Raw genomic sequence first — 27,843 nt, 5'->3', positions numbered from 1 at the left:
ATAAAATAAAAAAAATTAATCTTGATTTGAAGCTTTCGTGACTGCATGAATCCATACTCTTTGGTTCTTTCGGTAAAGTCACATAGGTATAAAATAAAATCAATCACGACGTTTCGGGCGCAACAAAAGCGTCATTCATCAGGTGGGAAAGCATGGTCTGCTGCGGAGGCAGACTGTTTAAAAGGTTTGAAATGGGTGTAGCCCAAGGGTCAGGTATAAAATAAAATAAATCACGACGTTTCGGGCGCAACATAAGTGTCCACCCATTTCAAACCTTTTAAAACAGTCTGCCTCAGCAGCAGACCATGTTTCTTCCCACCTGATGATGATTGCTTGTGTTGCGCCCGAAACGTCGTGATTTATTTTATTTTATACCTACGTGACTTTACCGAAAGAATCAAAGAGTATAAAATTAAAAATATTTTATTTAGTTTATGTTTCTACCTACGTGACTTTACCGAAAAATAATTACTTTATTTTATAATTACTTAAAAGTAATAACTTTTCTTTTACTTTTTTATACATTTTTTTCTATCTACGTGACTTTTCCGAAAGAACCAAGAATAAGAAATCTTCACCTCGATGCGGGATGGGGGTGGTGTGATTGCGTTGTGACGTCACGCCGTGGATGTGAACATTTTGCTGAACGCGCGGCCGCTCGGCGCACTGCGAGAGAGTGAGTTGGGGCAAGCGCGTGGACCAAAACAAAATCCTACTCGGGTGAGCAGAAATCGCTCGCACTCACTCACACACACCGGCCTGACAGTCACAGAGTGTAATAACTATAGGTGATCGTCTCGAGGGAGAGTATAATAGCGTTTGGTGTTTACGACGTGAATTATATGGTGTGGTTTTTTTGTTTGTTTTATCACCGTGTGTAAAATGTGTTTATTTAACATTCCGTTCATTCCACGTGATAATTATTATCGGGTGAAAATAAGGGACGCATCGCGAGATCATTGGGTGGAAGTCAGCGTGGATCGATGATGATGATGGTAACCATGTTTGCGCACCAGGTTTCCGTATCAATTGTAGCAGCTAACATCTGAAGCAAGTGCTATTTAAAATTGGTTCTACTTCCCCCCACCCACCCCCATCGCCCCAAAACCCCTACTTTTATTAACCAACATGTACTGCGCCAGCATGGTGAAGTATGGTCAAACAACCCCGCATGACTGACGCATTGTGCGGTAGGCCGTCACTCGCCAAAGAATACAATTCAAAAGATTACTCGTGTGAAAGGATGTGCTTTGAATTAGTCGCAGTGGCGTTTCGAGTGGAATGGGCTTGTTTGTGTCGCTGTTGCTGCTGCAGGGAGCTAAACACACAAGTCGTTTGCTGTGTGGATGTATTTGTAAACAGAGCGGGGCATACTGACCATGATTGTGTTTACAATTGCAGCGGTCTTATATGTCAAGTTGCTGTTCTATTGAAAGCGCTGCAGTAGCAGGGACTGAATGTTGAGTGATATGCAACGACTCAAAGCTCTCTCTGCTCAGTGAGCTGAAAACTCAACAACCCGCACTGACCAGTGTGGTGAAGATTGGTCAGGTGACTCCCATCACCTGGGATCGGCAACCAAAATAACAAGAGAAGCCAATTTTTTTCGAATTCGTAAAAAAACCCATAATATTTCAGTAGCCGCAATCCATCTGAATACAAGACGGTGGCCCTTAATAAATAAGGTCACGAAGCAGTCCTTAAAGTGCATCATGCGGCTCCGGAGCCGCAGATTTCCGACCCCTGCCCAAGGCCCTTCATCCATCAGTGTATGAGGACACACCAAAGTGTGTTGTTATCATTGCATAGTACAGCACTGTTGAGGTGGGGTGGGGAGTAGTGGTTCGCACTAGGCGCTATGAACGATGTGACACAAATGTTGATGCATGGATTCTGGTAAATACAATGGGAGAAATGCTGGAAAATAAAGGATCGAGAGAGGCACTTTTTTAGGAGTTAACTGAGACATCTTTCCTGACCTATCATTGCTTTGATATCAACCGATACCTCCATTGCAACGTAGTACGTAAACATCCATAATCTTTTATAATGGTGATTCCAAGAGGCCGGCCAAGCGCCATGAGTCCTTCATCACCTAACTGTAATAATACTATTGATTGGTTAATTGTATCTCATGTGGTTCGCGTAAATTGCATCTACCAATTGTCGAGAAACCACAGACAAGCTGAAAGGCAGCCAAGCAGTGAGTTTGCACCAACAATTGTCCAGGATCTGCGGTTTTCTCTAAATGAATACGTTTTCAGCCAATTAATGAGCGGTCATACGTAGTACAGCAGAATAGATCGTACATCAACATCCCAGTAATCATCGGTGATATGGGAGGGACCATATCTCGGATCTCATAATCTGGGGTGCACCACGATGATTAATCCTGTGGAAATGGTGCGCCGGTGCGATATGCCACCAATTACGGCAGGAATTCGACACGAGATTCCATTAATCAATGAACAAATTCCCAGATTAGGGGGGAAACTACTGGATTATAAAGTCTAAAAAAAGCAAATATTTTTTTCAGACTGACTCAGTGTTTAAATAAATAGATAATCAAGGAGCAGTGGAGGCGAGGGTTGGGGATCTCAAACAATGTTTGTGAAACGCCCTTAGCCGTGGGCATTACAAATGAGTGGAGGCGAGGGTTGGGGGATCTCAAAAATGTTTGTGAAACGCCCTTAGCCGTGGGCATCAAGGAGGAGTGTAGGCGAGGGTTGGGGGATCTCAAAAAATGTTTGTGGAACTTACTTAGCCGTGGGCATCAAGGCGGAATACCCTTGCTCGCCAGGATCAAGCAGTACAGCCAATATATGGACTCCACCTGTTGTCTGTATAGAATAAGAGTGCTTCCCACACGCACGCATGGGTTTTATCCACGTGCTCTAGTTTGCTCCCACATGTAAACACTCATTAATTGGCCAATAACGCCTTCATGTATGGATGACCGCAGAGCTTGAGCTAATTTTGGTGTCGGATCACCATGTGGCTGCCTTCTCGCATGCCTGCGGTTCCACGCGCCTCTTGATTCGATCTCTCTCTATGAAAGTGAGCGAATACCGTGCGCATCACAAGTCGAAATGATGATTATTACACCAGGAAGACATATCTCCTCTGCTACCCTAACTCGCTCTTCTCCCACAATACTCGTCAGTACACACCCTTTCCTCTCCTCGATTAGGGCCGAGCTCTTCGCGACCATCCTATGAGCGAGATCCCCGGACCAGGTTCCCCCCGTCAGTCGTTATATTACATCATCTCCTGTGTCCCCAAGGCTAAACATGTATCCATATATTTCCTGCCCTTCCTCCAATTAATCTACTTCATGTTCCATAAAACCCCACTAACACAACTCAGCCATTCCCACGTAATGTGATGGGCATCAGTGAATTTTTGAGTGTTCGATGAGTGAGGTAATGGGCCAGTACTACACGTCATATCAGTCGGAAGATGCATTTGTCATCTCGCTGACATCTATCAATAAATACATATCCTACATGTCTCTAAAGCACTCGATCATTGGGCCATGTTCGTATACTCTATTGAGAAATCATTTTTGCGTACACGACCTGTGTTTTGGAAACATTTAAATAATGTAACTTTGTACATTTTACCACCATGAACGCAACCGATAAATTAATGCTACAAGTATAATCACTATTCGTTGTTACAGGTTCTATAGCTGCTACGTGTTGTGCATGGTCGTGTACTGGGATTCACTGGCCAGTACTGCCTGAACGGCTGTTTAAAAATATCAATTGCTGCTGCTACTGTGGTGATTAATTCTCCTGTCTGAGGAATTTATATCCATCAGTGTTGAGTTGTTTATATGTAAGTTATTACATTGTACAACACTGTAATGCTGATTGTCCAAATGTGTAGTTATTTTCAAATAGATTGTTGTTATATTGTATTTTGGGTTTCGGTGACAATGTGCTATTAATGCTGACTACCCTATACCGTCCAAGGGCGGGTGTATTGCAGTAAATCTGAAACCTGCAAGCGAAAAGCAGACCGCGACGTGATATTCATTGCATTAATGCGTGTGCAGTTTGTAAGTGCGCGGTGACACAGACCTATTTCATTTTTTGGTTATAATTCCTTGTTCATCATGACGTCCTTTTTACTTTGATGTCTCAATAGTGTTACGAAGATCGCGTGACGTGAGGGTTCTTGCCTTTGTCGTGAGGGTTGCGAGTTGACGCCGAGGAGGGGGGAGGAGGCGCCTCGCCCCCCCCCCATGTGGAGTGACGTCACCCGTTTATTATTATTAATGGATGGGGGATTGCCATTTGGAGGACGTTACCTGTTCATGATTATTAATGAGGGGGGCTGGTCGACGTGGAGTGACGCACACGCGCGTTACACACTGACATTCTTGGGTAATTAAAGTCGTAAATAGTCGGTTGCATTCTTCTGGAGCTACCCTCTACCCGCATTTCTCAAACCATTCTCGACAGGGTCTACATTTTCTCTTGAGGTCATCTTCACCTCTTGTCTACAGCTCCGTTCACCTCACAATGTCTATTCTGTAATCACATAAATGCTTTATAACTATATTTTACTCAATGACATCTCCAAGACTATTCTATCCTAATTCAAATTCAGAACAAGCCAAGTTGCTCAATTAGGCACGAGGTATTTGTCAGGATCGCAAACAAACTGATATTAGCAGCGCTTCATTATATGACAAAAAATATAACGACAAATAATGGTTTGATTTTGACTGCGACAAATAAGCTGTACCATACCAACTTTAAGCTAAGATTTAAATCCATGAGTGAATTTACGAATGTTTTTATATGCTTCCCTTATAACAAAGTAGTTACAATAATAACTCGACATTCTAATAATCCATATACGAAGTTTCAGTACTTACACGTGTACTATGATTTTTATGGTAAAACAAATTTCAGTTAAGTACAGTAATAAATAAATACACAGACATTAATAGAAAACAACATTTATCATCTACAGCTATCTATAGAAATACATACCTTAATCTATATGTCTCAAATACCTCTAGGGCAGGGGTGTCCAAACTTTTTGCAAAGAGGGCCAAATTTGATTAAGTGAAGATGCCCGGGGGCCAATAGTTCCTTCTGACATTTTTTTTACCACAAAAGTTACATGAAAATACACACTGTTATAAAACATTTTCATTGTCATAATTACCTTTATTTTTCAAATGACAATGTAACCAAATATAAGCCACTCAGGCAGACATGAACAACTCTAAAAACACAATTCTGCCTTTCATTCAGTAAGATAACATTGAACAAACTGTATAGAATACCTTCAATTTTCATGAGTTAAATATATTTGCCTCATGAACATTTTAAACAGGAGTTATAAGTTATGCAAAGTGGTCTGTTATCATTAAACTTTAAAACAAGTGAATTTTGCCCTTATCTTTTACAAGATCTTTCAGAAAGCAATAGTTTGTGTCACATCTACAGGTACATAACATCAACAGTTATAACCAAATCTTATTCAAGAGTTTAATAAAAACAAGTGCCATAAATCCAAGTGCATTAGTGTGCTTTAGGCTTTTCACTGTTAATAGTGACAGATGTTACCGTTCAAAACACTCAATTTCAAATTGATCAAGGAACAGATAACTTGCTTACTGAGATCTAGATTTCAGTAAAGAGACCAGGTCTGGCTTGAGGTCAGTGGTTGAGATGCGTAAAATGTCACGCAAGTGGGAGTCACTCATCCTTGACCTCAATCGGTTCTTGTTTAAGTTCATGACTGAGAATGTTTGTTCACACAAATATGTGGAGCCGAATAACCTCAGCATTTTCTTAGCGAATGACCGAATTTCTGGAAACCTGCTTTTGTCCAGCTGCCGGTAAAAGTCAACAAGAGAACACTGCTGGTGTTTTCTGCCGCACTCATCGTCACACTGCAGCTCAATGAGCTCCAGCTGCAGCTGTGGAGGAGCATCATCAGGGTCGACGGAGAAGGGAGAAGAGAAAAGCAATATGTCCTTTACAATAATTGCAAAGTCCCGAAAGCGTTTGTTAAATTCCACAGAAATAGATGCGATAGCTGTTGCATAACTCTTCATTTGCGCACCGATGTTGTCCTGTGTGAAACTGTCAATGACCTCTTTTAAAGCTGGGAAGTGCGCGGTGCAGGGCTCTGTTTGGGACAAGTGTTTTTGGAAAAGTTGCAGGTTGGTTCCAAAGGCCTTGATGTGAACGTATAGCTGGCTCACCACTGCAATTTTTCCTTGAAGATTCACTTTCAGCGCATTCAGATGCTTCGTTATGTCAACCAAAAAAGCCAGATTTGTCAGCCATACAGGATCGGACAGTTCTTCCATTGGTTGTCCCTTCTCACCCAAAAAATGTCCAATTTCCTCCTTGAGAGAGAAAAATCGCTGCAGTGCGGACCCCCGACTTAGCCACCTCACATCGTTGTGATATATTACGTCACCGTATTCAGCCTGGATGTTGTGGGGGCCGTTGGCCCCCGGGGTCTCCCCCGCCTGCATCCCCTATTCCGTTTGCGTTACCCCACCACCCTGATACCCGCTAGGGTTTCGCCGGCCTTCGAACGCGACGCCCCTACCCATACGGCCTCACGCAGCGCTCCCACGCTGCAAGCATACGTGCGCACAGCATCATCAATCAAACGCCATACTCCCCCTCTTTACACCGCTATGTACAGCTCTCGCATGCTGCGAGCGTGTGCCCGTCTACAGCCCTGTGCGGCACTCGCCTCCACGTCGGATAACCACGTTACCAATGCGCACCCGTATCCGACACGTAGCGAACGTACGCGCACTCACGCACACAGCTCCCCGCGGCACTCACTCACCACTGAACACTCACGTTGTGATCGCGCACCTGTATCATACACGTAGTGAACACACGCGCACCCACACGCGCAGCTCCGCGCAGCGCTCACTCACGTGGCGAACCACTGTGCACACAGCACCACACACGTTCACACCTCTCAACGAGATCACACGAGGCCACGATTAGCTATTAATGATTTATTTTCGACCACCTGGGAATTGATATTAAATCAGTATGAATCGACGAGGCTGGCCTATTCTACTACCCCTGGACCTATTCCCTATTTATCGGCTATGATCCTACTTCACCTCCTTACTCACTGTTAGGTGCCCACGGCGGTCCATTGATCCCGTACTCGCAGCGTACCTCGATGCGTCTCACGGACGTTCGGGTCGCTGGCTGGAGAGCGTCTTGTCGCCTGGCGCTGGAGTGAGAGAGAGCGATCTCTCGTTTTCCCCCCTTTTTATCGTCCCTACATCAAAGGGATGTTGCTCCGCCTCTCGTCGCTCCCCTTCCCGTTTTTCTTTAGCAATGGGCGCGCGCGCCCGTCAGGGCGCGTGCGGCGGTTCCGGGCGCCTTTGATATGAGGTGCTGCGTGTGCGGCGTTAATTCCAATTAATCCCTTTCTCATGCATGGCGCCTTGGTCATGCACATTATGCAGTGGCGTCCATCACAACGTCCTGCTGCGGAAGTTAAGCGCGGAGCCTCCGCATGTCTCCACCACCTTGCCCCATCAATTGCGCACTATGCGCCCGAGTTGCCTCAAGTGATTATTTGCAATTCCCGCCCTATCCTTTAACTTCCCTAACCATGGCACCTACGCACTCGAGCCCGCTTTGGCACGCTAAACTATGCCGCCCCGTCCCTCCTCTGCCTGTCTCGTCGACCCGTGGGGGTGTGTGGGGGGGGATGCGTTTCAACCGTGGTGGTCGAATGCCCCTCGCCGCGACCATACGATCTTAAGGCCGGTCGCAGCGCCGCGGTGCAAAGCAGCGTCGGGGGAGGCCGTCCAATTCCCTGGTCGCCGGAAACCGTGAAAGTTAATCCCGATAAGGGTTTCTCGGATAAAAACCGGTCGGTCAGGTGACCTCCCCTCGGAGCTCCATGGGGGGGGGAAATGCGTGCGGGTGTGTTCATGTGAGGTGAGGGGGACGCGGGGTCGGCTCCGTCGCTTGGTGGTGGCGAGGTCATAGATGGGGCGCCTGCTGAACGGCTTCGTGGCGGCGGCATCACAATGTCACGCAAAAACTGCTGAAACTGTCAGTGGTATAGAGCTTTAGAGCGAATAGAACTGATTACCTTTGCCACTGGTTTCATAACATCATAAAATTTGAGATGTTTGGCGCAGAGAGCCTGCTGGTGAATGATACAGTGAAATTTAATAGCGTTACCTGCTTCTTCAATTTTCAGTGACGAAGTATTGGTATTCCTACCGCTCCTGAAAGCGTCGGCCCTCACTGTCAACTTTTCTCTTTTTTTTGCAGTCGCCATGGCAGAAATTATTCGAGAAGGGTTCGCGGCACGGATGCAGAGCCAGATAGCATTAGAATGGTGCTGCCACCGTGTGGTCAAAGGAGGAATTACATCTTTAAAGTTTTATGATTGATTTATTCTGACAGAGCTAGCGAGCCATAAATAACACATTATAAGACCGAAGCTGCGGGCTGTATGAAATTTGCCCACGGGCCGGACTTTGGACATGCCTGCTCTAGGGTATTTCCTGACAAGGTAGAAAGCTGAAATTTGGTACATAGGGAGCTTTTAGGACACAGACAACAGGAACACTGTAAAAATCCGAGATATTTTATTTTAAGGCCCCCAAATCTGGATTTTAAGTGCGCCATAAACATGTTTGTGCCTTGTATCATTCAGAAACCCTTCAAAATATGAGATCACGGTGTTTACTTTGATAGAACGTTAAACAGCAAATACGATTAAAGCGAGAACCATTGTTCTATCTTTTATTGTTTTTGAGATGTTTCCGATTCAAGCGTCTTTGAACAAAAAAAGATGTGTATTTTCTGATGTTCAAATCTGAATGATTCTAAAACGGTCAAAGATAGGAGTTTCCGCCCATAGAGAATCTTTAAATTGAGCGGTTTCCGATGGGTATGTCTTGAAATAGAACACGTTGAATCAAGTCTTCAACAATTTTAGTTTTTTTTTGCAGAAAAATACACGGAATGTTTGTTTACATTTATCTGGGCTAATCAGCGCGCATCATCATACTATATGTTACGGAGCTGTGGTGTTTGGTGGGCAATACAACCTCATGGCTTCACCAAAGACGACACTAGTGAGTGTGAATATATTTTACAGTACAGCACACTACTTATTTTATCTATGTCAGCTTTTAGTTCCAATACTCTGCGGTATAAAATATTGTATTATTTACAACTAGCTTTTTTACCCATCCAAGGACGGATGTATATTGCAGTAAATCTGAAATATTCAAACGAAAAATAGTTCAGCTCATGATTATTAATGAGGGGAGGGGTGTGGCATGTGGAGTGCGTGACCTTGTGCTTTAGTGTAAATTTCCACGCGGCATGAATATTAATGAGGGGGGCTCTTTTGCAGTGACGTCACGTACGGATGTAGCACTGTGCTGCGTATATTTATTTTTACCGTCACTTTCTGTAAAGAAATGTCATATTTGAAGCGACGTTGCGTAATAAATTATTTAATTCTGCTCGACCTTCCTCTGCGTTCGTATAAAAATCCACCCACTTATGAATATTAATGAGGGGCGGGGGTGGGCCTCATGTGGAGTGACGTCACTCGGGGGGATGGGCCTCATGTGGAGTGACATCACACGCGGGCGGGACACACACATTCTTGGCTTAATATCTTGACTTAAAGCGTTCGTGACTGCAGGAATTCATATTCTTTGGGTATTTCAGTAAAGCCACGTAGATAGAAAAATCATAAACATATCACGACGTTTCGATCGCAACACAAGCAATCGTCATCAGGTGAAAAAATATAGCGGGAGAGCTACTGAGGCAGGAAAAAATATAGCGGGATAGGTGCTGAGGCAGGATGTTATAAAGTTTGGAGATGGGTGTAGCCCAAGGGTCATAAGTGAAGTGGGTGGGGCTTGAGATTAAATTTGCATGTAAATATAAGATCGGAGAGCTGAGCTACCTCCACGACGACGAAGCTGTAGAGGTGGCCATTGTATTGTGAGAGATTAGCATGTCAATGTAAGAAAAATGAAAACCACTGCCACATCGAGTAAAACGAGCAACGGTGGCTGTGTTAGTGAGACATTAAGCCTGTTAATGTAAGATGAGCATTAGGATAAGTGACAGCAGCAGATGTCAGTGTAAAGGCGATTGGTATTACCTTGGTGTCGCGGCATCTCTTCAGAAAAGTGAGCGACTCGATCATATGAGCCTTCTTGTCTCGAAGTTTGTTTAAAGATAGTTGTGTGGAAACCCTCCCCATAGAGGTGGTTAAATCTTAACCTAAAGCTTTCGTGACTGCAGGAATTCATATTTTTTGGCCACCTCCACTGCTTCGTCGTTGTGGAGGTAGCTCAGCTCTCCGATCTTACATTTACATGTAAATTTCATCTCTAGCCCCGCCCACTTCGCTTATGACCCTTGGGCTATTCTTGGCGTATTATAGTAGTAAATACGAAGTTTCAATATCTGAAAGAAGCTACAGGAATGAATCTGCTTCGTATATAACCAACCACCACTAAACTGAGAGAGGATTTTACTGATGTGTAGGTGTGTAGTGAGTCCAACTGAGTCGCAGACATTGTCTTGGGAGCAACACTTTATTACATCAACTCAACACAACATAACGTAACCTACACTCGGGTGTTGAACGCCCATCTAACCACGCTACGGCGGAACGAAACACGGTCCCGCTATCCCGGTCCGGACCACGAGCTGGGTCCCAGACCGTGTGGCTAGAGGCTTCTTCAACCCGACGTGGATCTTCTTCACCAACAACCCGAAGAACCCCGAGCCCCACACGGGGCCCCCGTTATATCAGCCCGGGCTGGGGCTGGCTCCGCCCCTCGCCCCGCCCACCTTTTAGATCTCTCGAGCTTTTTCCCGAAGGCTCCCGAGAGCTCCTCTATACCACGTGACCGCCCAGTGGCCCCCTTCAACCGGTGGCCCCCCTCCAATATCATCCGGTCACGTGTCGGCAGGTCAACCAGCGTATCATGCTCCAACGTAACCCTGGCTGGCTGACACTCTCTCTCGCTCCCTCACCGGGAGCCCGCACCGCACACTGTACGTGGTGCTTCTGCACTCACCAGCGCTCACCCAAGCCCTGCGAGGGCTGGTACTACGCCCAGTAACCGGGCTGCACATAATGACAACATATTATCCGCCGTGGCCTCGCAAGCCCGGTACCACACAGTGACATTCACAGTCACTACAGGTGCATTAACACCACCCTTCTGTTTGCTAAATAATCATTCTTTCTGCAATCCATGTCGGCACCACAACAAATCAGTTTGATTAATGATTGATAGCTAGTCATTGTTACAGGCTCGTACAGGATCATGAGTTTTAATGCTAATGTTTTTGAAAGAGAAAATTTTAAAACACCCATTGCAACATAAACATTGAGATTTAACTGTGCGTTAATATATGATTTGTTATTAATATGAAACTTTACTATTTCGATGATTTAATATAATTGTATGAACCGTATTACTAATAATGTACAAGGTGGCACAAAAGTTAAGAAACATAGGGTTGTATTTATTTTAATAAACACAATTTTATTAAATGTATTTGAACACATTTTCAAACTGACTTCCATTAACATGAACACATTGAAGAATTTTCCTTTGAAATAAATGTGGGACTTTTATAATTATGGGTGTAATCTTTTAACATTTATCAATTATACTCGTTGGTTCTTTCGGTCAAGTCACGTAGATAGAAAATAAAAATAATAAAATAAAAATAATAGATCACGACGTTTAGATCGCAACAACAAGCGATCGTCTTCAGGTCAAAGAAACAGACTGCTGTTGACGAGGCATTATATAGACCGAGAGGGGGCGAGGGGGGGGTGCCGCATCGGGCAAGAGGGTGGGGGCTAAAGATTGTGAGAGATTAGCATGTAGGTGACTTTATCGACAGAACCAAAGCGTATTAATTCCTGCAGTAACGAAAGCCTCAAATCAAGATTGATCAATTATGTTTTGTCTCAATTCATCAAGCATTCTTGGTCGAGTTTTGTAAACAAAATATTTGAGGCGGCCCCACAGGAAGAAGACACATAGATATTAATACTGATGATAGGTAAAATGTGAACTTAAAGAATAGAGATTTTAAAAAATTATGCCAGTGTTAAAATAAATTAAATAAGCCTATGTGTTCTGAATCTCTGCTGGATGATCTCCCATATCAATATTGGTCATGGGGATTATTTCAATATACTTCACACTGGTCAGTGCAGGCTGGTCAATGGGCATGGGGGACAGGGCCGGTTGAGGTATCACTCGCCACTGATAATAGCCGTGGCGAGATGTGAACTACCTCGCCTGGTATACAGGAGGTCGTGGTTTCCATCCCGAACCTGAAGCCTGTATATTTGGAGTTTGCATGTACTCCCCGTGGTCGCGTGTTTTTCTCCGAGGCTTTCGGGGTTTCCCTCCACATTAAGAAACATGCCATTAAAGTATTTGGCTGCCATTCATTTATACGTGATGAGCCACTTCGTTGAATTATCATTTGTGGCCAGGTCGCTTCTCCAAAAGAGCTGGTAAAAAAATAGTTTCTAGTTAGAAAAATTGTTTCAACAAGTCGCATGATTCAGAGGACAGTGCACTATTCACTGTCTAAGTACACATTAAAAGAATACAACCACATTTGATTAATCGAGCCAAAATTATTCATATATAAGTGGATTGACAAATTTATGAAAAATGATCATAATTCGTTTTTGATGGATCACCTTTTACGCTGGATGCCTTAGAGCTCTTTGTGCATCATCAGCTTGTAAGTGCAAAATACCTAAGTGTTGAGAGATAAAATCCCACGTTCGCTCGAAAAAATACTTTGTAAGTTTACTGGTAAATGTAGCATTTAAAGACTGAAATTATACACGAATATTTTTCCGAAAGATTGTTCTCTGCTCTACACATGTATATTGCACGTAACAGTGCCGTACGAGTAAAACCCTGGCTAACCGGATTTCACACCTCGCTTATCAGGTTTTGCTAATAAAAAAAAGTGTGAAACAATAGAATATTTTACAAACTCTATACATACTCTACAATTCAAAATGTGTTACGCAATCATACAATCCATTGGAACATTCAAAAAGAGTTAATTTAAAATGTACTTCATACGTTAGTGGAAGAGGGAGGGGGGTTAAAGTTTGAGGGCGATGGGGGAAGGGTGGGGAAGAGTTTGGGGAAAAGTTTGGGGAGCCGGTGTACCCTCGACATTATTTCACAGCACACAGAACCGTGAGTTGACTTTGCTTTTGGCCTCAACGCTAACGGTGTTAGGTTAAAATGGCACCAGTTAAAAATATATAAAACAATGGCACAATGAAACGGGACCGTATTGACAGTTATACGTACAGGTGACCCCCGACTTACGACGGCTTTTACGTCCTTTCTTATAGTAATTATTAAGACCCCCACAGTAACGACCACAGCTCGTATCTACTACCACCTAGACTGCTACTAACGCCGAGTCGATTGATGACGCTGCTTTGCTATTCTACTGCACGCGTATGTAGAGTTATAGCCCGATAGTCAGCAGCTGCGCTGTAAGCGAATGCATCAGCGTCTCTTTTGCAACGCTCTTCACTCCTTTGTAAATGTCCTACTTTTGAAACTTTTCCGCCTTTCACTTTGTCCGAGAAGAGGAAATGTGATGCATGTGCAGAAAGTGTACTTAAGGGTTTTCAAATCTAAGGGGCCGTCCATAAATTACGTTACGTGATTTTGGCCTATTTTTAACCCCCCTCCGCCCCTCGTCACACGGCGTTACAAAAAGTCAGACCCCCCTAAAATATGACGTCACAAAGCTCTGCCACCCCCCAAACCATATTTACTTTTTGAAAATAAAACATTCTTCAAATCACTTTAAACTATTGCCATTGTAGTGCATATTTAATGTGGCGCTGCACTGGGATGTTGTAGGAGAAAACATGTATTAAAAAGGAGGCGTTGGAAAGCTGACATTTAGCATAAAATTCACTTGAAAATATTCAACGTCTAACTAAAACTGCAGATGTTCAGAATATTACATTTAAATTATCTTATAATTATAAAACATTAAAAGTTATTTTATATATATAAATACTTGGAACTTTATAGCAGAACGAAGCAAAATGGAGAGTACAATTATTATAATCACATATTCCACAGAATGAAAGCCCTTGTAGAATCATTACAATCTAAATGTTTAATAACAATCATTCAAAAAATGTACAAAATGTACGCTTCTCCATTCTCCCATGGAGAAGCAAAATGCTCCTTCATGGAATAAATAAAAGCTGACCTTAGTAAATTTTAATAATCAAATAGTGAATAATGAAAATTAATCAAAATTAGTGTTGTTATAACAATTATATTTAATTAAGTAGAACGTGTTGTTCATATTTATTTAAAGTTGCGCATTTTTACGTGACGTCAGATTTCTCAAACCCCCCCCCCCTCGTCACACGTCGTCACAAATGTCGCACCCCTCTCCCCCCCAAGGTGCGTGACGTCATTTATGGACGGCCACTAAGTCTTTGTTTTTACTTAATAAATGTTATTAAAGGTTATGTTAACTTACAATAAATGTTTGTTTGAGTTATTTTCAATTTTTTTCGTGTCCATTTTGGTATTTTTATGGTACGTAATGGGTTTCTAGGAACGGAACCCCAATGTATAACATTGTGCCGATGGGAATAAGGGTTCGACTTAATACGGCTCCACTTACGACCGTCGTCCAGGGACCAATTAGGTTGTAGGTGCGGCGGTCGCCTGTCCTGTGCTAACAGTTAGAAGTCCTGCAGTTATATACAGATCTGAATGAAAGAGATGATTATCCCTAACTCTCGATGATTATTCGTTCTGCCTGCTTTCCTAGTTTTCACCTGTAACGTTTTCACTGTACACTTAGACGCATGTGCACTACACACACCGATGTATTTTATTGCACACTAGCAGGAAGTACCCGGCATTGCCCGGGTCTTTAAAATATTTCAAAACTACTCTTAAAAATGTAACAGCAGTGTGTACTGACTGTGGTGGTACCTGCTATGATTACAGCAGTGCATACTGTGGTGGTACCTGCTTTCACTGCAGCAGTGCATACTGTGGTGGTACCTGCTATTATTACAGCAGTGCATACTGACTGTGGTGGTACCTGCTATGATTACAGCAGTGCATGCTGACTCTATAACAGTATTTATCGACTCTATAGCAAAAAGTATTCACCTGACAGAGTGGCGTGGTGAGGCCTAGTCCCATGCAGTGATACCTGCTATGATTACAGCAGTGAATGCTGACTGTGGTGGTACCTGCTATGATTACAGCAGTGAATACTGACTGCGGTGGTACCTGCTATGATTACAGCAGTGCATACCGACTGTGGTGGTACCTGCTACATCTAGCGACTGTATAGTAGTGTAGGGCTTGAGTATAGCGCGCCACGCATCCCCCGCCTCTGTTGCTATGCAAGCAAGCACAGTCCAGTGGGGTGATGTGAGGTAATGGTTGTTGTTGTGACTTTAGGCGAAGTGGGTCGTTAAGGGTTGAAACAGGTGTCAGGGTAGCCAGGAGGACACAGGCCAGTGATTGGCTGGAAAGGTAATTGGGCATTAGCTGGCGTCGCTCCGGCGGCGAAAACAAGCCCACGTGACACGGGGGGCCAGGGGGCGAGCGATAAGTGAGGGGTAGAGATAATTAGGGAGATTAATTGGTGTGGGGATATAAGCCAGAGCGCAACGGAGAGAAGGGAGTCCTGTACGAGTCGGCGTCGTGGATGGAGCTGCAGTAACGGTGCCCGGAGAGTCGCAGAGCAAGTGATGGTAGAGTAAAGCGTACAGACAGTGTTAGTAGCGTAAAGCACGGAGAGACCGTGGTAGCTAGAACGCAGTGAGCAACCAGGGTAGCCATGCATCGGAAGGATGCAGAGTAGGAGAAACCGTAGAGACGACAAGCGTAGCGATAGTGAGGTAGAGGGCACGGAGAGATGCGGAGCGGTGGCGCAGCAGAGAGACGCGGAGTGGAGCGAGGCCGCGCCGAGATGCGGAGCGGTGGCGCGGCGAAGGTGGACTCTTAAGAGGAAAATAAAGAGGAGAGAAAGACAACCCTTGTACGAGTCCTACAGTAGTAATAACTGCACGCATCGGGGTGAGGCAGACATCACACAGTGAATATTTTTTCGCATTTTTAACACGAAAGAAAATGTTCCCCCCCAGGAAAGGCGCGTGCGTTGGTATGGTCGTGCACGCGTCATAAATAAATAAATAATGGTGAAGCGCACTAAAATCGCACTAAATCGTAAATTTAACTAATTTAAAGTTGACGGATGTGAAAAAGAAATAGCGCTTGCTGACCGCGGGGCTTACAGCGTAGTAACTGGCTTTTTTATGTGAACCCCACCGTTGGAGAGCCACAAAAACCCACAATTTATGACTTTTATATATATAGATATACTGTATTGTACGCGTGGAACTGTCTTTAATTAACATGTTTATTGTTTTTACTCGGATTGTAATTAAAATTGTGGCTAGCCGATTTTTTTTTCAGAATAGACCTGCCCCCGATAAGTCCCACAAGCTGGGATTTTATTCAATGGTTTTACTTAACTTGATTCCTCTGTTTGTCGTGGTCAAATCTTGTAATCAAAATTTCGTCCACTTCCCGTTGTCTAATCAATTTCATATTTTGCACACATACTCAAATCCGGTAACAATACATGCCTTTATCAAAATCGGCAACAATTAATCTATGAATTCTCTACTTTAAAGCAATACAAATTTTGTAATGATGCTTAATTATTTATATATATTTGTGTTGGTCAAAAACGCCGCGGTCCCTAAAATGTGGAATTGGGTCGCACAAAAAGCAGGCACCGCGTGTCTCAGGCGCCATTGACGTACTTCTCGACCATGAGTTAATAAAACCGTTGTTAAAAAAAAACTTTTTTAAAGGAGTTTATTTAAACATTTAATTCGCATTGTGGAGTTTTTTTTAAGAATACATATTTTACAATACTGTATCACAAATCTAGTTTTACATGCTGTAACAAATCCATGTTGATTAATCGTTAATAAATTAAAGTACTAAAGTGTGTGAAATGTTTGTATTTAAAATTAGAATTCTTCGAACTTTCTTTAAATAACAAAAGTATGAATTAAAACTTATCGTTTCAGATTTCAACAAGCCAGGGTTGGATTCACAAAATCGGCCTAAATGGCAAAGCAACCAAAATTCGTCACAAGACTAAGGGTGCTTTTTTGCTTGTTGTTTTTTTTTTTATCAAGCGTGATACTCATGGCAGTATTCGTATGGATGAGCCAAAGTTCACAGCCTCCAAAAACATGCCCCACTAATTCCACTCATAATAAATGGATGCCCAACCACAAAGCCATAGAAATTTTCTCTGACCTATCCCCTGCAGAGTTAACAGCTGTACACAAATTTCTGCTCAATCAAAAGCCGCTCAATATTGTCCCAGTCACAAAAGCAACAATACAAAACAATTACATCTACATGATTGAGCTCCACAACCCAACAAAAAGAGAAGCCCTCAATTACTTGGACCATGGGGGACCAAAGCCTGAACGAGTTGCCAAGGCAGTGGTTTTTCGTGGTGCTGACAGTTCAGTTTCTGTTGCAGAATACTTGGTTGGTCCAATTCCGAACCCAAGATGGTACAATCAATACCATCCCTCAACAAGGAAACGCACAATTAATTTCTGCTCACGACCAACATCAATGCCAGAATACAAACCCTTGTATATAAAACTGATCCCCAGTATCATGGACAAAATAGAACACGTTTTGAAAGAGAGTTATGGCTATTGGTTTCATAATTGTGGAGACAAGTGTCTAATTGCAGCAGACGTTCCCATCAGAGGTTTGGAATCTAATCAAAGGCATTCCTGGATTCAGTTGTTGAGAAAAGTGGAGGGTTTCTATTTGCAGCCAGTGAGCCTTGAAATCCTGATCGACCACAACAGCACAAATCCGGATGATTGGAGCGTGATGAAAGTAAATTACTATGGCCAGTTTTTTGACAGTATTGAAGAATTTGTTCGGAAATACGATGAAGGAACCGTCAACAAGGTGAAGCAATTGGACAGCAATGAAAAGGCTGCTGCGTACGATCGTCGCGGAGCCTTCAGAGCAGACACGCCTCAGGCGGGACCGCGGCAGTACGAGCCCGAGGGCCACCGCTACCGGGTTGACGGGAACTTTGTGCAGTACATGCCCTGGACGTTCGCTTTCAGAATCTCCTTCACGGGTCTACAGCTCTTTGACATCAAGTACAACGATGAGCGACTCGTGTATGAGATGAGCCTCCAAGAAGCAGTTTCCTTTTATGCTGGAAATACACCCATCGGGATGCAGGTGAAAGCCATCGACACAGGCTGGTCCTTTGGTGCTGACAATTTTGAGTTGGTGAGGGGCATAGACTGCCCGGAGAGTGCGACGTTTTTGGATACGTACCATTTTGTGGACGCGGACAAGCCGACGAAATACCCAAACTCCATCTGCATTTTTGAGCACAACACCGGAATGCCCCTGCGTCGCCACACCGACAACAACTCAAACAACGGTTACACATTCTACGGCGGCCTGGTCAACTATGTCCTCGTGATTAGGACTATCAATGTTGTGTACAATTACGATTACGTAATAGACTACATATTTTACCAGAATGGAGTCATTGAAACAAAAACCCAAGCCACCGGGTACCTCCAGACGAGTTATCTATTTGGAGACGGCACCAAGTACGGCACCAGAATATCCGATCACGTCCTGGGAAATCTGCACACACACATATTCAACTACAAGGTGGACGTCGACTTGGGAGGTGGGTTTCCATGACAAATACTTTCTTGTAAACTTTCATATTATGCGGTGTAACGTGTTAGTTTATGCTTTCAAGGGCCGAGTGGTGGCACAGCAGTTAGCGAACTGCACTGTGAACCTGCAAACCTGCGTTCGATTCCTGGGTTAGAGCGAACATAAGTTTTCTAATTTGGTCCTGGGCCTCCCGTTTGCTAACTTGCACTGATCTCTGTGGTGAAGTGTTGACAAATTATCTTTATGACCAACACAGTATAGAGATGGCTTCATACCCCCCCCCACCTCCAGAAAAAAACGCAACAGCTTTAACCTTGCACATATGCACCGAGGTTGTGTGCCCTGGGTTTTCCATGGTGTTTGATATTTCCTTCAGTGACTTGGTGCTCTTTCAGTGACCTCCTGCAGTGGGGTTCTATTTAAATCTCACACCGAGCAGTCACTGTTGAGGCACTTCAGGAAGTCACTTTAAAAGTTTTGTTTTTGATTATGTCGGAAAGCCCAAAACACACAGCCCAGGTACGTATCAACAAGAACTAATTTTAGGTGGAATCTGTCTTCCCTAAAAAGAAGACGTGTAATGTTAAATTAAAGTTAATTTTTCCAAATAGCTTCCTAGATATAGTTTTGTAGAAATAGTGTGATTCACTAAATGTATCATCACTGCCTAAAAATTAGGAATACATTCACCAATGCATGGAGTGTATTCACTGTGCATGCACTTAAATGGCTGCAACTTTTATGGAATTGAGAAAAATAAATAATGTGTTGTACTACACTATCGTTTTAAACCTCTTGATAGCTAAATAGTGCTTAAACTGGTAAGTGGCAACCTTCTGCTATTTCCAGTGCAGTATTGGTTGTGCCCTCAAGGGGAGTTGGTGGTAGAGCAATGGATGATTGAATCCATCTATGCAGATCTTTGCGTGTTATCATCTTCCATTGGTGCCTTTTCTCTGGGTAATCCAAATTCGTTGCAAATACCAAGTATGCATTACATGATTAACGAAACATTCTCTCGAGATTTGGTGAGACTTCCTGTGTAAATATTATGGAGGTGGTGCTTAAAAGATTTTGTGAAGAAGCTACTGAATACTTTAATGGACTTATCACAGAGTTGTATTTGTTCATGGTACTTTAAATACCCTGAAATGGAATAGATTTGTACATATTTTTACACATTTTCTATTGCGATAATATACTGTAAAGCGAAATATGAATACAAGGGACTTTATTATCATGTTTGGGAAACTCTTTAAAAGTGAATTTCGATTTAAAGCTTTCGTTACTGCAGGGATTCATCTTCTTGGTTCTTTCGGTAAAGTCACGTAGAAGGGAAGTAATAACATAATAAAAAATAAAACATAATAAAACAATTCTCACGACGTTTCGGCCACAACGCAAGCAGCCGTCCTCAGGTGAAAACCAGGTCTATCGAAGCGACAGCGTCTGAATGAAACAGCACACGTGCTTGGAGCATATATATAAGCTGGGTTGGAAGGGGGGAAAAGAGCGCCTTGACACAAGAATATGCATATCAAGAGGCATTTAGCATATTTATGGGAAATGCAGGTATGTGATTAGTACTACTCATGCCCGTGCATTATGCAGGATTAGCAGCATCAAAGGGAAGGGATATGGGAAATGCAGGTATGTGATTAGTACTATCACTACTCACCCATTGACATATTTCGTTGCTTCCTCTTAGTATCTTTCACACGACGGTCAATGGTATAGTGTATAATAACAAATAGTATAACATTTATATGCTTAATACAATGTACAACGTAATATATAGTATCGTAATTGTATAGTTAACATATAGCAGTGTGATACACATTAGGGTGGGTAGAATAATACATAGTGTTATATTAAAATGTATAAGGTATAGGGTGGTTTATAGCAATACAGTATATAATTTATTGTTGGGTTTGTCTATGGCAGTATATAGTACGGTGTAGACTCGTGTGATGTAAGAAAATAAAGTTTAGATGAAAGCATATTATATATTTTTACGACGTAGAATTGTAATGTATTACTTACTGTTAGTAACTCAGCTTATTGTAGAGTATATTTACTATACTGATGATACTATGTAGTTCATACTTTAGTTGTTTACGTGGTGGTTTTAATTACTGCAGCTACATACTATTAACACTCCTTCCCTTTATTAATGCTACCCCTATCCCCTCCCTTTGATGCTGCTAATCCTGCATAATGCACGGGCATAAGTAGTACTATTCACATACCTGCATCTCCCATATCCCCTCCCTTTGATGCTGCTAATCCTGCATAATGCACGGGCATGAGTAGTACTAATCACATACCTGCATTTCCCATAAATATGCTAAATGCCTCTTGATATGCATATTCTTTTGTCAAGGCGCTCTTTTCCCCCCTTCCAACCCAGCTTATATATATGCGCTAAGCACGTGTGCTGTTTCATTCAGACGCTGTCGCTCCGACAGACCTGGTTTTCACCTGAGGACGGCTGCTTGCGTTGTGGCCGAAACGTCGTGAGAATAATTTTATTATGTTTTATTTTTATTATTTTATTACTTCCCTTCTACGTGACTTTACCTAAATAACGAAGAAAATTTTTAAAAGTGCTTCTTTTTTATTGCAGTAGGTTTTATTAGAATACATTTTAAACATTCCGTGTTTTCTAATTGCCATTCAAGCAATTCAATCTAAATACAAATACATATTTCTACTTGAGTAATTTAAAACATGTCATGTACAAAGTATGAACGCAAGAAAATTATTCCAGGGGGAACACAACTGGAAATAGCAGAGTAGGCAATATCTATACTTTTTGGTTCTTTCGGTAAAGTCACGTAGGTAGAAAAAGTAATAGATTGCGACGTTTCGATCACCACTCAAGCAATCGTCCTCTATCCCACCAGAGGAGGAACATCGCCACCTCCATGTGGGGTTTTTTGGTTAAGCCACATAGATAGAAAAATGAACATCGCCACATGGAGCTTACATTTACAAGCAAATTTCTTACATTGACATGCTAATCTCTCACAACACAATGGCCACCCCCACAGCTTCGTTTATCAAGATTTCTCCTATCTTACATTTACATGCAAATTTCATCTCTAGCCCCGCCCACTGACCCTTGGGCTACACCCATCTCAAACCTTTATACAGTAACTCCCTATCTTAACAGTGCTCCCGCCATATATTTGTTCCTGCCTCAGCAGCTCTCACCTGATGACAATTGCTTGTGTTGCGATCGAAACGTCGTGATATTATTCTTATTTTTATCACTTTTATAATTTCTCTATCTAAGTTGCTTTACCGAAAGACCCAAAGAATAGTTACTTATTTACCTGGAAAATTCACACTGACATTCTGTTCAGAGGTTACTGCAATTGGGATGTTTGGCCATCACCATTTCCATTGTATGCTTTTCGCTATGGGAGTACACTGGATAACCCAGGGGGGAACAGATGGAGAACAGGCAAAGAACATAACAAACGCCACCGATAAATGTGCCAAATCCCGCATCAAGCCCAGCCCAGGGTCCTTGCTGCGAGGCAAAAAATAAGTTGACCACCGTGCCACTGCAATTACCTCCATAATCGGAGGTGCAGGGGAAGGACAACAAACCAGAACCGCGTTTTGTGTTTAGTTCGTCGTCCTTCTCCTTGCACCTCCAATTAGCACGGTTGGCTACGCACAATGTGAAAGAAGTTAAACATGCATATGTAGCCATCTAAACTACTTCACGCTTTGTGATATACTTGTAACCTTCACTTGTATTATGTCGACAGGGACTGAAAATAACTTTCAGACGGCGTCTCTACAACTGGAGAACATTCCCATTCCATGGGAAACAGGACGCACCAAGATGCAGCCCACACTTCACCATAGCCACAAGAGGACTGAAACTGAGGCAGCATTTAAATACGACTCCCAGCTGCCTTATCTTGTGTTTGTGAACTCTAAATCTAAAAACAAGTGGGGTCATCCACGGGGGTATCGGATACAGCTCACAAGCCATGCCAAGCCACTTCTGCCTGATGATTGCGAAGAAGAGAAAGCTGCTGCATGGAGCAGGTGAGTCGAGTATTATTAGTAATAAGTCATAGAGTATTACTTATGCCAGAGGAATAGAATACCTTTGTTAAAACACATTTATAACCATCTACAGCGCTTTGTCCGTCCACTGCTGGATGAAGGTCTCCCTACACTCGGTGGTCATATGGGGGTTAGTTCACATTTCGCCACCCACACTACTCGGTGCGGGTTGGTGACACATGACGACCCAGGACCTCGTGTTCTGCTGTCACCACTGAATTTAGCCATGGGTGTTAACCACTATGTCACCGTACCAATGCCTCATCTTACCTACATAGATGTCCATTATTGGAACTGGAACCAGTCTTTCCAAAGGAATGCCACAGTTAATTTCCCACAAATTGGCACTCATTGTATTGATTCCTGAAGGAATAATTGGCAGAGTTGACCCCCCCCCACCAATCGATATTTGAACCCCCGATGTCCTTCAATGCGTGCCACGCTTTTTGGCAGTGGGTTACTTGGTGGAACCGTGTGCTGTTGACGGGGGGGGGGGGGTAAATTGTTTACAGGTCACGTTTAATTTTGCCAGTACAGGAAGTTGTAACATATTTTCTTTTGTCTCGTAGTACATTTTATGCTTCTCATATATGTTCTTCCTCAAATAGATACCAGATGGCAGTGACAAAATACAAGGAGACGGAGCGGTACAGCACCAGCATTTACAACCAGAATGACCCCTGGGACCCAGCAGTTTACTTCCCGGACTTCGTAAACGATGACGAAAATATCGTGAATGAGGTGACTTCCCAATCGCAGCTAAAATATATGAAATGGTTGTGACCTGAATCGTGATGGCCCTTTGACCAAGTCAAAGGTCTTTTAAGCTAAGGGAGGTTTTGGGCTGAATTGTATTTGGAGATGGCTGACTAGCATGCGCTAGGCTGGTGGGGTTACAATGTGGGCAGTAGAAGTCAGTACAACAATATGCATTGTTGTGCTGTACTTCAATGCTTCTACATCGCTCCTCGGCGGTAAAAAATGTTTGGTGAAATTGATTGTCATCTAACACAACAGTCAATACCCTACTTGGTCGATTATGTTCTTCCAAATATTGCTAAATTTGAGAGAGACAAAACACAGACACGGAGACACATAAACAGACACACAAGCAAAGACAACACAGACACAGAGCGAGACACACACATAGACACACAGAGAAACAACGCCTCTGTGTTGAGGCCTTAGAGAGGGGGGGGGGGCAGAGAGAGCAGGGGGGTTGGGGTAGAAAAATTAGCATGTCAATGAGAGAGTTGTGTGGAAATCCACCCCGTAGCGGCCGGAGGACAGAAAGAGCAAATGGACCTATACAAGCCTGGCAAATTTTAGATAGAAATAGGAAGTTTGAAAAAACAAACTTAGTAAAATTTTGGAAATGTAATGCAGTGCAACACAGAGAGTCGGTTAACACACAGTTAAGGCATAGCCTGGTTGATTACGTTCTTCCAAAGATTGCTAAATTCGAAGTTAAGTGTGAAATTTGAGAGAGAGACAAAACACAGACACGGAGACACATAGACAGACACACAAGCAGAGAGAGAGAGAGAAACAGAGACGCACAGAGAGAGATAAAACAAACTTAAATCCCCCCTGTAGAGGTGGTTCAAACTTGATTTGAAGCTTTCATGACTGCAGGAATTACTCTTTGGTTCTTTCGGTAAAGTCATCGTGTCTGTTTTGTCTCTCTGTCTCAAATGTAGCAATCTTTGGAAGAACGTAATCAACCAGGTTGGGTGTTGCCTGTTGTGTTAGCCGACTGTGTTGTATTGCATTATATTTCTAAGCTTACTAGGTTTGTTTTCTACCTAATGACGATTGCTTGTGTTGCAATCGAAACGTCGTATTCTATTATTTAATTTAATTTCTTTGTACGTGTTTTTACTGAAAGAACCAAAGAGTAATTCCTGCAGTCACGAAAGCTTCAAATCAAGTTTTATTGTCATATTTACCAATTAGTTTTTTTGTTTGAATGGTCACATGTTACTTTGCGCTTTCAATACGTCCAACTACCTGACCTCGAGTCACCTTCACTATGCTCCTCAGGACCTGGTGGCCTGGGTGACGGTGGGCTTCGTGCACATCCCCCACTCGGAGGACGTCCCCAACACGGCCACGTCGGGAAATTCTGTGGGCTTCTTCTTCCGGCCGTTCAACTTCTTCGACGAGGACCCATCAGTGGCCTCGAGGGACATCGTGATCCTGCGGCCAGGGCCCCACAGCTCTGGAAAGCCTGTTGTGTCCTGGTGGACGGACCAGAGCCCCACTGAGCCCAGCGTCTGCCTGTCCAACATTCAGCCACTATCTTACAACGGGACGTGCACTCCTGTGTAAATGGTGCAAACACGGACACCACAAATACATCTTGCTCATCTAGAGAAATGAGGGTTGTTCTGGAGAAAAAAACTTTATAACCCACCCATATACTCCATATTAAACATAATGCATACTATTTTAAATGGAACACTTTACAACCTCCATAGTTTAGAATTATATAATCTCACAGATGATAGCTCAATTGTCGTAATCATTTACTTGCCAGCCACTTAATCTGCCGACTCCAATCAAATAATGAGATGGAATATGCTCACCATTGAGTGTGTTCTATTTCAATGCAAATGATTGTGTCTTATCTGGCTATGCACAATCACGAAAGGTCATAGAATCAGAATGTTGCAACTGCTATATGCTTTTATTTGGTGCAGTGTTTTTATATACTTTTTATGTAAATGACACTTTTAGTTCTCATTGTCAAAATAACCGTTTGCTCAAACATCATTCAACTAGCCTTTTGCCTGTCCAAGGACGGGTGTATTGCAGTAAATCTGAAACTTGCAAGCAAAAGCAGAGTGCGACGTGATATTCATTGCATTAATGCGTGTATAATGTGTGAGGGCGCGGTGACACAGACCTATTTCATTTTAAGGTAATAATCCTGTGTTCATCATGACGTCCTTTATACTTTGATGGCTCAATAGCATTACAGAGATCGGTGACGTGAGGATTCTGCCTTTGTAGTGAGGGTTGTAAGTTGACGCCGAGGAGTGACGTCACCCGCTCATGATTATTAATGGGGGGGGGGGTCCATTTGGAGGACGTCACCTGCTCATGATTATTAATGGTGGAGCTGTTCGATGTTGAGTGACGTCACCTGCTCATGATTATTAATGAGGGGGGTTCTCCATGAGGAGTGACGTCACCCACTATGATTATTAATGACAGGCGGATCCATGTGGAGGACGTGACCTGCTCATGATTATTAATGAGGGGGGCTGGTCGACGTTGAGTGACATCACAAGCGGTGTACAGGCATAGGTAATAATCGGAGGGGGGGGGGGTGTCCATTTGGAGGACGTCACCTGCTTATGATTATTGAGGGGGGCTGGTCGATGTGGAGTGACGTCACGAGTGTTAAGGACATTCCTGGGTGATTATAGTAGGTATGGTTGCAGGTATGTGCTGTATGCTGCACAATGCATGTTAACTGAAATTAGTATTTTTTTTATGTGTTAATTGGTAGTTGCCTGCTGGTGTTTTAATACTGTAAACAAAAACCTTACATTCAAAGTAATTTTTTTTACAATGTTAAATATTTCAAATGTACTGACTTAGTGTACTGTAATCATGATGCATGTTCTTTTTACACGTGTGGACCGGATTTTAAAAATACACATCACAAGACGACTACTAAAAGTTAACTGGCGTGCTTTCAGCTGTAAGAAAATGAAGCAGTATTCACATTGTTCTGCCTCACGGCAGATGTGGGGCGTGTGTACACAGGAATTTCCTGTTTTTGATGCTGGGGGTGGTCACGTGACTAGGAAGTTGCGATTTTAGATTTCCGCTGAACCACGGGCGTCGGCCATTACAGACATAATTCAAGATGGCGGCACACATCGCGGCCCAGTGAAGCCAGCTGCAGTTGTCCGTTGTGGGACTTTGGGAAGCATTGTCTGTAAGTTCGTTTGTGTCCTTATAATATTGGCAATGTTGCTATAATGTTAGAAGAACCTTTATAATGCTGTTATAATGTTAGGACCTTTATAATGCTGTTAAATTGTTACGATGAATGCGGGGCCTAGTTTACAATAAAGCCTGCAGCTTGCCTTGTTGTGACTTACCCGTAATCGAGTAAGTGGATTCAAACTTGCAATAACAAAATGTTTCATTCATAAGACAATATTATGATGCTGTGGTGTTTATTCATTGTGTTGGTGTTTCTGGGTATTAACAGATGCTGTATCTGTGCTGTTTTCTTACCAGTTTTACCTCGTTCAATTTCAATAAATGACGTTCGGAGTCAGATGTTCACCCTGGCTCTGAGGGTTTATTGGAGACGCGAGGTTATCTACTCAGCTAGCTCTGCAACGCAGCGCAAAGCGAGGCCGAGATACACATTAATATTTAACTAATATGCTCAACCTGTCCCATGCACAAAACAAACTATTACATTCTTGATTTGAATCTTTCGTGACTGCAGGAATCCATACTCTTTGTTCTAGATTTGAAGCTTTCGTGACTGCAAGGATTCATACTCTTAGTTCTTTCGGTAAAGTCACGTAGGTAAAAAGAGCCACAAATCACAAAGCTGGATGTCAACAAGACCGTTATTAATCAGAATAACATCCCAATTTCTGACAATCTGAAAACGGTACTGGCCAAAGGACTAAATTTCGCTGTAACCCATAAATATATACCAGTAGAGGATGTCATTTCTCAGGTTGATGTTGCCCTCAGAGGCATAGGACACATCCATGCGGATATAGCAAGAGCTAAAATAGCCACGATTCTTAAGAATGCTAAGAAACCCACTAGTAACATTAGCAAAAATGAACGCTCTGAACTCGCGAACTTAAAAAAGAGAGATGATAGTCATCCTCTCGGCAGACAAGGGCAAATGCCACGGTCATCAT

General features: G+C 43.0%; 1 protein-coding gene across 2 annotated transcripts in view; it reads left to right on the top strand.

Moving 5' to 3' along the window:
- LOC144729101 (diamine oxidase [copper-containing]-like) overlaps window positions 1-27,241 on the top strand; it is a 34,157-nt gene extending 6,916 nt beyond the window's left edge. Inside the window, exons 1-5 of one of the 2 annotated variants that reach the window (XM_078609031.1) lie at window positions 267-720; window positions 17,185-18,851; window positions 22,627-22,912; window positions 23,542-23,674; window positions 24,977-27,241. In XM_078609031.1, coding sequence (XP_078465157.1) covers window positions 17,225-18,851; window positions 22,627-22,912; window positions 23,542-23,674; window positions 24,977-25,264 — 2,334 coding nt within the window. In that variant the 5' untranslated portion in view covers window positions 267-720; window positions 17,185-17,224 and the 3' untranslated portion in view covers window positions 25,265-27,241. Of the gene's footprint in view, window positions 1-266; window positions 721-17,184; window positions 18,852-22,626; window positions 22,913-23,541; window positions 23,675-24,976 lie in introns of those variants that run through there. The other variant, XM_078609041.1, reaches the window with a different exon arrangement.
- The last annotated feature ends 602 nt before the right edge of the window (window positions 27,242-27,843 follow it).

This window comes from Lampetra planeri, chromosome 2, assembly GCF_965212315.1.
Source record: "Lampetra planeri chromosome 2, kcLamPlan1.2.h2, whole genome shotgun sequence".
NCBI lineage: Eukaryota > Metazoa > Chordata > Hyperoartia > Petromyzontiformes > Petromyzontidae > Lampetra > Lampetra planeri.
The sequence above is the reverse complement of the archived record's forward strand: the minus strand, read 5'-3'. Positions and strand labels throughout refer to the sequence as shown.